This window comes from Coregonus lavaretus, assembly GCF_964263955.1.
Source record: "Coregonus lavaretus genome assembly, contig: HAP1_SCAFFOLD_680, whole genome shotgun sequence".
In the NCBI taxonomy this organism is placed as follows: Eukaryota; Metazoa; Chordata; class Actinopteri; order Salmoniformes; family Salmonidae; genus Coregonus; species Coregonus lavaretus.
In genome coordinates, this window is record NW_028164815.1 from 164,280 (window position 1) to 177,131 (window position 12,852).

Below are 12,852 nucleotides of genomic sequence, written 5' to 3' on the forward strand. Positions count from 1 at the left end.
GTATTAAGATGGTCTGGTCTGGTCCATTCAACTCTAACTGTTTTAGTCACCATGGCCTCATGGTGAAATCCCTGACCGGTACAGAGATGAGGTAGTCATTCAAAAATCATGTTAACACTATTATTGCACACAGAGTGAGTCCACGCAACTTATGTGACTCGTTAAGCAAATTGTTACTCCTGAACTTATTTAGGCTTGCCATAACAAAGGGGTTGAATACTTATTGACTCAAGACATTTCAGCTTTTCATCTATTTGTAAAAAATTTTTAAACATAATTCCACTTTGACATTATGGGTTATTGTGTGTAGGCCAGTGACAAAAAAAATCTCTATTGAATCCATTTTAAAATCAGGCTGTAACAACTAAATGTGGAAAACGTCAAGGAGTGTGAATACTGTCTGAAGGAGTGTGAATACTGTCTGAAGGAGTGTGAATACTTTCTGAAGGAGTGTGAATACTTTCTGAAGGAGTGTGAATACTTTTTGAAGGAGTGTGAATACTTTCTGAAGGAGTGTGAATACTGTCTGAAGGAGTGTGAATACTGTCTGAAGGAGTGTGAATACTGTCTGAAGGAGTGTGAATACTGTCTGAAGGAGTGTGAATACTGTCTGAAGGAGTGTGAATACTGTCTGAAGGAGTGTGAATACTGTCTGAAGGAGTGTGAATACTGTCTGAAGGAGTGTGAATACTGTCTGAAGGAGTGTGAATACTGTCTGAAGGAGTGTGAATACTGTCTGAAGGAGTGTGAATACTGTCTGAAGGAGTGTGAATACTTTCTGAAGGAGTGTGAATACTTTCTGAAGTACTGTCTGAAGGAGTGTGAATACTTTCTGAAGGAGTGTGAATACTTTCTGAAGGAGTGTGAAAACTGTCTGAAGGAGTGTGAACTTTCTGAAGGAGTGTGAATACTGTCTGAAGGAGTGTGAATACTGTCTGAAGGAGTGTGAATACTGTCTGAAGGAGTGTGAATACTGTCTGAAGGAGTGTGAATACTGTCTGAAGGAGTGTGAATACTGTCTGAAGGAGTGTGAATACTGTCTGAAGGAGTGTGAATACTGTCTGAAGGAGTGTGAATACTTTCTGAAGGAGTGTGAATACTTTCTGAAGGAGTGTGAATACTGTCTGAAGTACTGTCTGAAGGAGTGTGAATACTTTCTGAAGGAGTGTGAATACTTTCTGAAGGAGTGTGAAAACTGTCTGAAGGAGTGTGAAAACTGTCTGAAGGAGTGTGAAAACTGTCTGAAGGAGTGTGAAAACTGTCTGAAGGAGTGTGAAAACTGTCTGAAGGAGTGTGAAAACTGTCTGAAGGAGTGTGAAAACTGTCTGAAGGAGTGTGAAAACTGTCTGAAGGAGTGTGAATACTGTCTGAAGGAGTGTGAATACTGTCTGAAGGAGTGTGAATACTGTCTGAAGGAGTGTGAATACTGTCTGAAGGAGTGTGAATACTGTCTGAAGGAGTGTGAATACTGTCTGAAGGAGTGTGAATACTGTCTGAAGGAGTGTGAATACTGTCTGAAGGAGTGTGAATACTTTATGAAGGAGTGTGAATACTTTCTGAAGGAGTGTGAATACTGTCTGAAGGAGTGTGAATACTGTCTGAAGGAGTGTGAAAACTGTCTGAAGGAGTGTGAAAACTGTCTGAAGGAGTGTGAAAACTGTCTGAAGGAGTGTGAAAACTGTCTGAAGGAGTGTGAATACTGTCTGAAGGAGTGTGAATACTGTCTGAAGGAGTGTACTAACCCTTTCTGAAGGACTGTAGTTAGAAACATTGGACCGATCTGGTTCCAAGATGAATGTAGAGCCAACCCAGAAACGTTACAATCCTTTATTTATATAATACTATCTTGTTATTCCTCTGACCTCTAAACCTGACCTCTAAACCTGACCTCTAACCCTGACCTCTAACCCTGACCTCTCCATGACAGGGCTCCCGTCATCCAGAGTGGCGCCCCATCTGTCTGTCCATCCGTCTGTCCATCCGTCTGTCCATCCGTCTGTCCCTCCTGGTATCGTGCTGTCAGATCCTGAGGCTGTGACTGTGGCTGTTTGTGCTCCTCCTCTTAGAGCCATCACACTGCAGCTGGAGGACAAGGCCAACCTCGCCGACTGGCTGGCTGTGCTCTGGCCTGCCACCGGGAAACGTACGTACAAACAGACAGAGATGGGGCAATAGGTCAACAATAGTGTAATGTTGTGTTGTGTTGTTGTCGTCAGAGGGAGGCCAGATCAGCCCAGATCATTTCCAGTGGTTCTCGTACCGAGACAGAGCTCTGGGTTACAAGATGGACCTGCTGGCTGAAACCTTCTCTAATGGAAAGATCCTGCTGGGCTCCTACATGAAGAAACCTCTGCTGGTGGACCACAGCGCTACCACTGTGAGTAACCTTTAACCCCTAACCCTCTGCTGGTGGACCACAGCGCTACCACTGTGAGTAACCTTTAACCCCTAACCCTCTGCTGGTGGACCACAGCGCTACCACTGTGAGTAACCTTTAACCCCTAACCCTCTGCTGGTGGACCACAGCGCTACCACTGTGAGTAACCTTTAACCCCTAACCCTCTGCTGGTGGACCACAGCGCTACCACTGTGAGTAACCTTTAACCCCTAACCCTCTGCTGGTGGACCACAGCGCTACCACTGTGAGTAACCTTTAACCCCTAACCCTCTGCTGGTGGACCACAGCGCTACCACTGTGAGTAACCTTTAACCCCTAACCCTCTGCTGGTGGACCACAGCGCTACCACTGTGAGTAACCTTTAACCCCTAACCCTCTGCTGGTGGACCACAGCGCTACCACTGTGAGTAACCCTGACCTCTAACCTTTAGGTGCGCTACATGACCAAAAGTATGTGGACACCTGCTCGTCTAACATCTTATTCCTAAATCATGGGCATTAATATGGAGTTGGTCCCCCCTTTGCTGCTATAACAGCCTCCACTCTTCTGGGAAGGCTTTCCACTAGATGTTGGAACATTGCTGCGGGGACTTGCTTCCATTCAGCCACAAGAGCATTGGTGAGGTCGGGCACTGATGTTGGGCGATTAGGCCTGGCTTGCAGTCGGTGTTCCAATTCATCCCAAAGGTGTTCGATGGGGTTGAGGTCAGGGCTCTGTGCAGGCCAGTCAAGTTCTTCTACACCGATCTCGACAAACCTTTTCTGTATGGACCTCGCTTTGTGCACAGGGGCATTGTGATGCAGAAACAGGAAAGGGCCTTCCCCAAACTGATGCCACAAAGTTGGAAGCACAGAATCGTCTAGAATGTCATTGTATGCTGTAGCGTTAAGATTTCCCTTCACTGGAACTAAGGGGCCTAGCCTGAACCACAAAAAACAGCCCCAGACCATTATTCCTCCTCCACCAAACTTTACAGTTGGCACTGCATTCGGGCAGGTAGCGTTCTCCTGGCGTCCGCCAAACCCAGATTTGTCCGTCGGACAACCAGATGGTGAAATGTGATTCATCACTCCACAGAATGTGTTTCCACTGCTTCAGAGTCCAATGGTGGCGAGCTTTACACCACTCCAGCTGGCGCTTGGCATTGCGAATGGTGACCTTACGCTTGTGTGCGGCTGCTCGGCCATGGAAACCCATTTCATGAAGACTCCCGACGAACAGTTCTTGTTCTGACGTTGCTTCCGGAGGCAGTTTGGAACTCGGTAGTGAGTGTTGCAACCGAGGACAGACCATTTTTACGCGCTATGTGCTTCAGCACTCGTGTTCCCGTTCTGTGAGCTTGTGTGGCCTACCACCTTGCGGCTGAGCCGTTGTTGCTCCTAGACGTTTCCACTTCATAATAACAGCGCTTACAGTTGACCGGGGCAGCTCTAGCAGGGCAGAAATTTGACGAACTGACGTGTTGGAAAGGTGGCATCCTATGACGGTGCCACGTTGAAAGTCGCTGAGCTCTTCAGTAAGGCCATTCTACTGCCAATGGTTGTCTATGGAGATTGTGTGGCTGTGTGCTCGATTTTATACACCTGTCAGCAACAGGTGTGGCTGAAATAGCCGAATCCACTAATTTGAAGGGCTGTCAACATACACTATATATACAAAAGTATCTATCTGTACCCATTTCTGATGAGTGTGTCCACATACTGCTGTATATATAGTGTTTATCATATCAGAATGAGAATATCAGTTCAGAGTGTTGTCAGATACGTCATATCAGAATGAGTGTAGGGCTGGGCAATATATCGAATGAATGTTTTAGAGCGATGTTCCAAATGCCTATCACTCCACAGACACCAAGCCCCTCCTCCTTATCACTCCACAGACACCAAGCCCCTCCTCCTTAACACTCCACAGACACCAAGCCCCTCCTCCTTATCACTCCACAGACACCAAGCCCCTCCTCCTTATCACTCCACAGACACCAAGCCCCTCCTCCTTAACACTCCACAGACACCAAGCCCCTCCTCCTTAACACTCCACAGACACCAAGCCCCTCCTCCTTAACACTCCACAGACACCAAGCCCCTCCTCCTTAATACTCCACAGACACCAAGCCCCTCCTCCTTAAAACTCCACAGACACCAAGCCCCTCCTCCTTAACACTCCACAGACACCAAGCCCCTCCTCTTTAACACTCCACAGACACCAAGCCCCTCCTCCTTAACACTCCACAGACACCAAGCCCCTCCTCCTTAACACTCCACAGACACCAAGCCCCTCCTCCTTAACACTCCACAGACACCAAGCCCCTCCTCCTTAACACTCCACAGACACCAAGCCCCTCCTGCAGAGAACACAACGCCACCAGGAGAGTCTCAGACTGGCTGATATCATCGCCTCAGACCAACACCGCCTCTATGAGGTCTGTACTGTAGTCTAGAAATTATATTTCTATGGTCTGCGCTGGAGTCTGACCTGGGCTGAGGGCATCTCAATTCAGTCTACAGTGGCTTCATCCTCTCCCCTCTCTGTCTCCTTTCCTTTGTCTGCCACCATCTGCTTCTCAAGTCTACTGTGACTTCAAGGAAACACTATTGAGATTCACCTAATAGTCTAGTGTGGCTTCCTCTCTTCCACGTCATCTGACACCTGTCCAGTTCTTTCACATCAGTGCTGATGAAGCGTTATAGCTCAATACAATATCAACACCATCTCACAGCGTTATAGCTCAATACAATACCATCTCACAGCATTATAGCTCAATACAATATCAACACCATCTCACAGCATTATAGCTCAATACAATATCAACACCATCTCACAGCGTTATAGCTCAATACAATACAACACCATCTCACAGCATTATAGCTCAATACAATATCAACACCATCTCACAGCATTATAGCTCAATACAATATCAACACCATCTCACAGCATTATAGCTCAATACAATATCAACACCATCTCACAGCATTATAGCTCAATACAATATCAACACCATCTCACAGCATTATAGCTCAATACAATATCAACACCATCTCACAGCGTTATAGCTCAATACAACACCATCTCACAGCATTATAGCTCAATACAACACCATCTCACAGCATTATAGCTCAATACAACACCATCTCACAGCATTATAGCTCAATACAACACCATCTCACAGCATTATAGCTCAATACAACACCATCTCACAGCATTATAGCTCAATACAATATCAACACCATCTCACAGCATTATAGCTCAATACAATATCAACACCATCTCACAGCATTATAGCTCAATACAATATCAACACCATCTCACAGCATTATAGCTCAATACAACACCATCTCACAGCATTATAGCTCAATACAACACCATCTCACAGCATTATAGCTCAATACAACACCATCTCACAGCATTATAGCTCAATACAACACCATCTCACAGCATTATAGCTCAATACAACACCATCTCACAGCATTATAGCTCAATACAACACCATCTCACAGCATTATAGCTCAATACAACACCATCTCACAGCATTATAGCTCAATACAATATCAACACCATCTCACAGCATTATAGCTCAATACAACACCATCTCACAGCATTATAGCTCAATACAACACCATCTCACAGCATTATAGCTCAATACAACACCATCTCACAGCATTATAGCTCAATACAATATCAACACCATCTCACAGCATTATAGCTCAATACAATATCAACACCATCTCACAGCGTTATAGCTCAATACAATATCAACACCATCTCACAGCGTTATAGCTCAATACAATATCAACACCATCTCACAGCATTATAGCTCAATACAATATCAACACCATCTCACAGCATTATAGCTCAATACAACACCATCTCACAGCATTATAGCTCAATACAACACCATCTCACAGCATTATAGCTCAATACAATATCAACACCATCTCACAGCATTATAGCTCAATACAATATCAACACCATCTCACAGCATTATAGCTCAATACAACACCATCTCACAGCATTATAGCTCAATACAATATCAACACCATCTCACAGCATTATAGCTCAATACAATATCAACACCATCTCACAGCATTATAGCTCAATACAACACCATCTCACAGCATTATAGCTCAATACAACACCATCTCACAGCATTATAGCTCAATACAATATCAACACCATCTCACAGCATTATAGCTCAATACAATATCAACACCATCTCACAGCATTATAGCTCAATACAATATCAACACCATCTCACAGCATTATAGCTCAATACAACACCATCTCACAGCATTATAGCTCAATACAATATCAACACCATCTCACAGCATTATAGCTCAATACAATATCAACACCATCTCACAGCATTATAGCTCAATACAATATCAACACCATCTCACAGCATTATAGCTCAATACAACACCATCTCACAGCATTATAGCTCAATACAACACCATCTCACAGCATTATAGCTCAATACAATATCAACACCATCTCACAGCATTATAGCTCAATACAACACCATCTCACAGCATTATAGCTCAATACAACACCATCTCACAGCATTATAGCTCAATACAATATCAACACCATCTCACAGCATTATAGCTCAATACAACACCATCTCACAGCATTATAGCTCAATATCAACACCATCTCACAGCATTATAGCTCAATACAACACCATCTCACAGCATTATAGCTCAATACAATACAACACCATCTCACAGCGTTATAGCTCAATACAACACCATCACCATCTCACAGCGTTATAGCTCAATACAACATCAACACCATCTCACAGCGTTATAGCTCAATACAATATCAACACCATCTCACAGCGTTATAGCTCAATACAATATCAACACCATCTCACAGCATTATAGCTCAATACAATATCAACACCATCTCACAGCATTATAGCTCAATACAACACCATCTCACAGCATTATAGCTCAATACAATATCAACACCATCTCACAGCGTTATAGCTCAATACAACACCATCTCACAGCATTATAGCTCAATACAATATCAACACCATCTCACAGCATTATAGCTCAATACAATATCAACACCATCTCACAGCGTTATAGCTCAATACAATATCAACACCATCTCACAGCGTTATAGCTCAATACAATATCAACACCATCTCACAGCATTATAGCTCAATACAATATCAACACCATCTCACAGCATTATAGCTCAATACAACACCATCTCACAGCATTATAGCTCAATACAATATCAACACCATCTCACAGCATTATAGCTCAATACAACACCATCTCACAGCGTTATAGCTCAATACAATATCAACACCATCTCACAGCATTATAGCTCAATACAACACCATCTCACAGCGTTATAGCTCAATACAATATCAACACCATCTCACAGCATTATAGCTCAATACAATATCAACACCATCTCACAGCATTATAGCTCAATACAATACAACACCATCTCACAGCATTATAGCTCAATACAATATCAACACCATCTCACAGCATTATAGCTCAATACAATATCAACACCATCTCACAGCGTTATAGCTCAATACAATATCAACACCATCTCACAGCGTTATAGCTCAATACAATATCAACACCATCTCACAGCATTATAGCTCAATACAATATCAACACCATCTCACAGCATTATAGCTCAATACAACACCATCTCACAGCATTATAGCTCAATACAATATCAACACCATCTCACAGCGTTATAGCTCAATACAATATCAACACCATCTCACAGCGTTATAGCTCAATACAATATCAACACCATCTCACAGCGTTATAGCTCAATACAATATCAACACCATCTCACAGCATTATAGCTCAATACAATATCAACACCATCTCACAGCATTATAGCTCAATACAACACCATCTCACAGCATTATAGCTCAATACAATATCAACACCATCTCACAGCGTTATAGCTCAATACAACACCATCTCACAGCATTATAGCTCAATACAATATCAACACCATCTCACAGCATTATAGCTCAATACAACACCATCTCACAGCGTTATAGCTCAATACAATATCAACACCATCTCACAGCATTATAGCTCAATACAATATCAACACCATCTCACAGCATTATAGCTCAATACAACACCATCTCACAGCATCTCTCCCTGTCACTGTATTGCTGTCTCCTCTTCCACTCTTCTACTTTCCCATCCTCTTCTTCTTTTTGCTAACTATGTTCTGTCTCTTCTCTCTCTCTGTCTCAGGTGTTCTCCAAAGATGAGCTGAGGAAGTTCCTTCAGAAGATGAGGGAGTCGTCTCTTCTCTTATTGGATAAGAGTCTGGACCCGCTGGGGTACGAGATCCAACCATAAATACACCCCACCTGGACATTTGTTTTCTTTTCTTTTTTGTGTTCTTTTTATTTTTTTTGCCAAATTTTATGTAATGGAGTGAATGATTTTCTGCATTTTCGTATACAATAAAAGTGACTTGACTGAAATATTGTTTGTCTTTGGGCCGTGCACAGGCTGGATGCAAATCCGTATCTGAATCTAGAAGAGTATAAGGAAGGTTTGAGAGACCTTGTATATGTCTAGAATAAATAGTTTAGGTTATCGCCTTCAACTTTCCAAAGTCTCCACGGGGAGGCGCTGTAGGGCACTGACGTGGCTAGTTCTCTTCGCAGAAAAAACGGAAGTAAAGGTCACTTCATCTGACGTCACTACTCCCGTTAAGTTGCAGCCAGGCTCTTTTTTTTCCCTATATGATCAACATGCGATGGGAAAAGTATGAAAGCGTTGCACAACTGGCAGAGGGTAGACATTTTTACTTGAATTTGTTGGTTTACATTAGCAAGCTAGCTTCATACTATACAGTACTACTGAACCCTATAGGTAGATTTTACAGGACGGTTATCAAGAGGACCATGGCTAACCGACTTTCACACCTTTTCTCGAACAGCCGCCTCGTCATTGGATTATTGGCCAATTTGCTGTCGTCGATATGCATCGTTTTCATCAACAAATGGATCTATGTTCACTATGGCTTCCCAAACATGACTAACGCTGATCCATTTCGTGGTGACATGGCTTGGACTATGGGTATGCCAGAAGATGGACATATTTGCCACCAAAATTATCTGGCTCGCTCTCAGCTTCTGTGGCTTTCACCAATATGTCCTTACAAAACAACACCATTGGCACTTACCAGCTGGCCAAAGCGATGACAACTCCTGTGATCATTGTCATACAGACTGTGTTACAAGAAGACATTCTCCACCAAGATCAAATTGACTTTGGTATGTAGTGGTTACAATGTACCAATGCTGCTGACTGCTACAATGTAGCTAGCATTCCATACAGAATGGTCAGATTGGCATTTATTGAGATGACTTTTTTTTGTTTAAAAATTAAATACTTTTCTAATTGTACAAACATATACCGAAGTTGAATTATACATTCAAAATGAACATTTAGCAAAGTACATAATCAAGCACACAGGTTTAAGAAAACAAACTTTTACAAACATCACAGAGGTCTTATATACATAAAATTAGACATATGTATGTTTCAAAGGTAGCAGTGAGTTTCCGGTCATGTTTGTTTTTAACCAATCTTAATGATTGCAAAAAAATATCAAGCTGTCTTTCAAAAAATAAATAAGGGGGTAGCCTTCAAAAATCTGTATTTGTGTATAAAGAATTTGGTTAATACAAATACATTTTTGACCATCTTGGAATAAACCAAATTTGACGACCTATGTGAAATTGGCAATAATAATATAATTTGAAAATAATAAATCATAACCACCCAGAAATTGGTAATATGATCAAAACTAAATAAATTATGTTCCGTAGTTCCAATGTCATTCCCACAAAAATGTACAGGGATTACGCTCTACAATGAATAGAGATGATCGATATACTGGAGGCAGCTCTGCAGAGTGGTCACTAGCTGGCAAAGTCAGAAAATCTCTGTGTCCAGTATGAAGGACATTAGAGGTACTTTCACGAGCAGATATCCATAGACTTCTAGTCATTGCGCTAATGCTAGTTAGCGACTTCCTTCAAACTGCATGCATTAGCCATACAAATGGTATCCACGAGTTCATCTGACTCAGGGGAAGTAGATAAAGGGCCTCATTGCCAACATCCCGAAGTATCCCTTTAACCCTAACCACACACTAACCCTAATGCCTAACCCAAACTTTTTTTCATTAATTTTTATGATTACAGTTACAGTAACGCTATTTACCTGATGTGTCTGTCTTTTCCCACTACTAGGTGCCCATAACATTAGGTGTGATCCTGAACTCCTACTATGATGTGAAGTTCAACCTCCTGGGGATGATCTTTGCCACACTAGGGGTGTTGGTCACCTCCCTCTATCAGGTGGTAAGTAGTGATGCTTTGAAGTGCACTTGGGACCTGGTGAACCCGGGATTCAACAAACATGGCTGTCTCCCAAATGGCACCCTATTCCCTATGAGCCCTGGTCAAAAGTAGTGCACTAGAAAGGGAATAGGGTGCTAGTTGGAATGCAGACATAGACTAGAACACGTTACTTATTCCTCTTAAAGGGGATTCCTCACCTTTCAGCATGACAATGCCCCTGTGCACAAAGTGAGGTCCATACAGAAATGGTTTGTCGAGATAGAACTTGACTGGCCTGCACAGAGCCCTGACCTCAACCCAATCGAACACCTTTGGGATTAATTGGAACACCGACTGCGAGCCAGGCCTAATCGCCCAACATCAGTGCCCGACCTCACTAATGCTCTTGTGGCTGAATGGAAGCAAATCCCCGCAGCAATGTTTCAACATCTAGTGGAAAGCCTTCCCAGAAGAATGGAGGCTGTTATAGCAGCAAAGGGGGGACCAACTCCATGTTAATGCCCATGATTTTGGAATGAGATGCTTGACGAGCAGATATCCACATGCTTTTGGTCATGTAGTGTATCTTGGTAATTACTTAGCTGAGTGTTGGACCACTCTTCCTAGACCAGTTTCATACGCTAATGATACTGTCTGTGTGTGGTGATTCAGTACTGACTCTCAAAGGATCAGAGTGTTTGGTAAGGGGGGGCTGATTTCAGGGGGGAAAAGTGCTGCTTCCTGGCCACCCCACTCCTGTTTCTGTGAGAGCATGGGGTCTACCTTTGTCTGTGTGACATATGGCTGGGCGACAGGAGCCAGTCACTCCTAATCAGTGTCACATGGTCCAGAGCTTTGTCATACACCAACCCGCAGATTGTGTCTGTACATGTGCATGTGCAACAACCACTGTTTGTGATATATTATGTATATTATGTAAATGGTGTGTGTGTGTGTGTCACCATCTCATACTGAGAGATATGGGGTTGAGAGAAGCAGAGAAGAGCGAAAGGTAGTGAAATGGTTGCCTGACGAGAAAATGTGGGCCATTGTACAAAACAAAGTCATGAGCAATTGGATCGTCTCTAACCAATCAGAGTATACAAGCCAGTGACGTGATTTATTCTGAGCAGCAGCATTCGGGAGAGGTCGTGTTTTTCTCTAGCTCTCTAGCTGGAGGTCAGCAGGAGGTAAGCTTCTCATTTGGTGTTGAGTAAAGCTTAACCATGTATTAGATCGTAGGTTGGTAGTTAGTTGTAGTTAGGTATTGTATTTATTATAGGTTAGTATTGTTGTTATTGTAGGTTAGTATCGAAGCACGAGGCTAGCTAGCTAGCGGGTAGCTACTGGTAACGATTAGCAACGATTAGCAACGGTGGAGAGCTTCTCATATGGTGTTGAGTAAAGCTTAACCATGTATTAGATCGTAGGTTGGTAGTTAGTTGTAGTTAGGTATTGTATTTATTATAGGTTAGTATTGTTGTTATTGTAGGTTAGTATCGAAGCACGAGGCTAGCTAGCTAGCGGGTAGCTACTGGTAACGATTAGCAACGATTAGCAACGGTGGAGAGCTTCTCATATGGTGTTGAGTAAAGCTTAACCATGTATTAGATCGTAGGTTGGTAGTTAGTTGTAGTTAGGTATTGTATTTATTATAGGTTAGTATTGTTGTTATTGTAGGTTAGTATCGAAGCACGAGGCTAGCTAGCTAGCGGGTAGCTACTGGTAACGATTAGCAACGATTAGCAACGGTGGAGAGCTTCTCATATGGTGTTGAGTAAAGCTTAACCATGTATTAGATCGTAGGTTGGTAGTTAGTTGTAGTTAGGTATTGTATTTATTATAGGTTAGTATTGTTGTTTTTGTAGGTTAGTATCGAAGCACGAGGCTAGCTAGCTAGCGGGTAGCTACTGGTAACGATTAGCAACGATTAGCAACGGTGGAGAGCTTCTCATATGGTGTTGAGTAAAGCTTAACCATGTATTAGATCGTAGGTTGGTAGTTAGTTGTAGTTAGGTATTGTATTTATCATAGGTTAGTATTGTTGTTTTTGTAGGTTTCCGTAGGTTATTGTAGGTTAGTATCGAAGCACGA

General features: G+C 42.6%; 1 protein-coding gene and 1 pseudogene across 2 annotated transcripts in view; both read left to right on the forward strand.

The window, feature by feature from the left end:
• The window catches only part of LOC311116591 (uncharacterized protein), a gene marked incomplete at its 3' end in the record, with an annotated part of 39,852 nt that extends 37,361 nt beyond the window's left edge, over nucleotides 1-2,491 (forward strand). The window contains exons 8-10 of the mRNA XM_084191661.1: nucleotides 1,928-2,143; nucleotides 2,217-2,377; nucleotides 2,474-2,491. Of these exons, the coding sequence (XP_084047787.1) occupies nucleotides 1,928-2,143; nucleotides 2,217-2,377; nucleotides 2,474-2,491 (395 nt within the window). The remainder of the gene's footprint in view (nucleotides 1-1,927; nucleotides 2,144-2,216; nucleotides 2,378-2,473) is intronic.
• Nucleotides 2,492-9,199: 6,708 nt separating this feature from the next.
• Nucleotides 9,200-11,106, forward strand: LOC311116589 (solute carrier family 35 member E3-like; annotated as a pseudogene). Its single transcript has 2 exons — nucleotides 9,200-9,684; nucleotides 10,669-11,106. The product of its transcript is annotated as a solute carrier family 35 member E3-like (transcript).
• The last annotated feature ends 1,746 nt before the right edge of the window (nucleotides 11,107-12,852 follow it).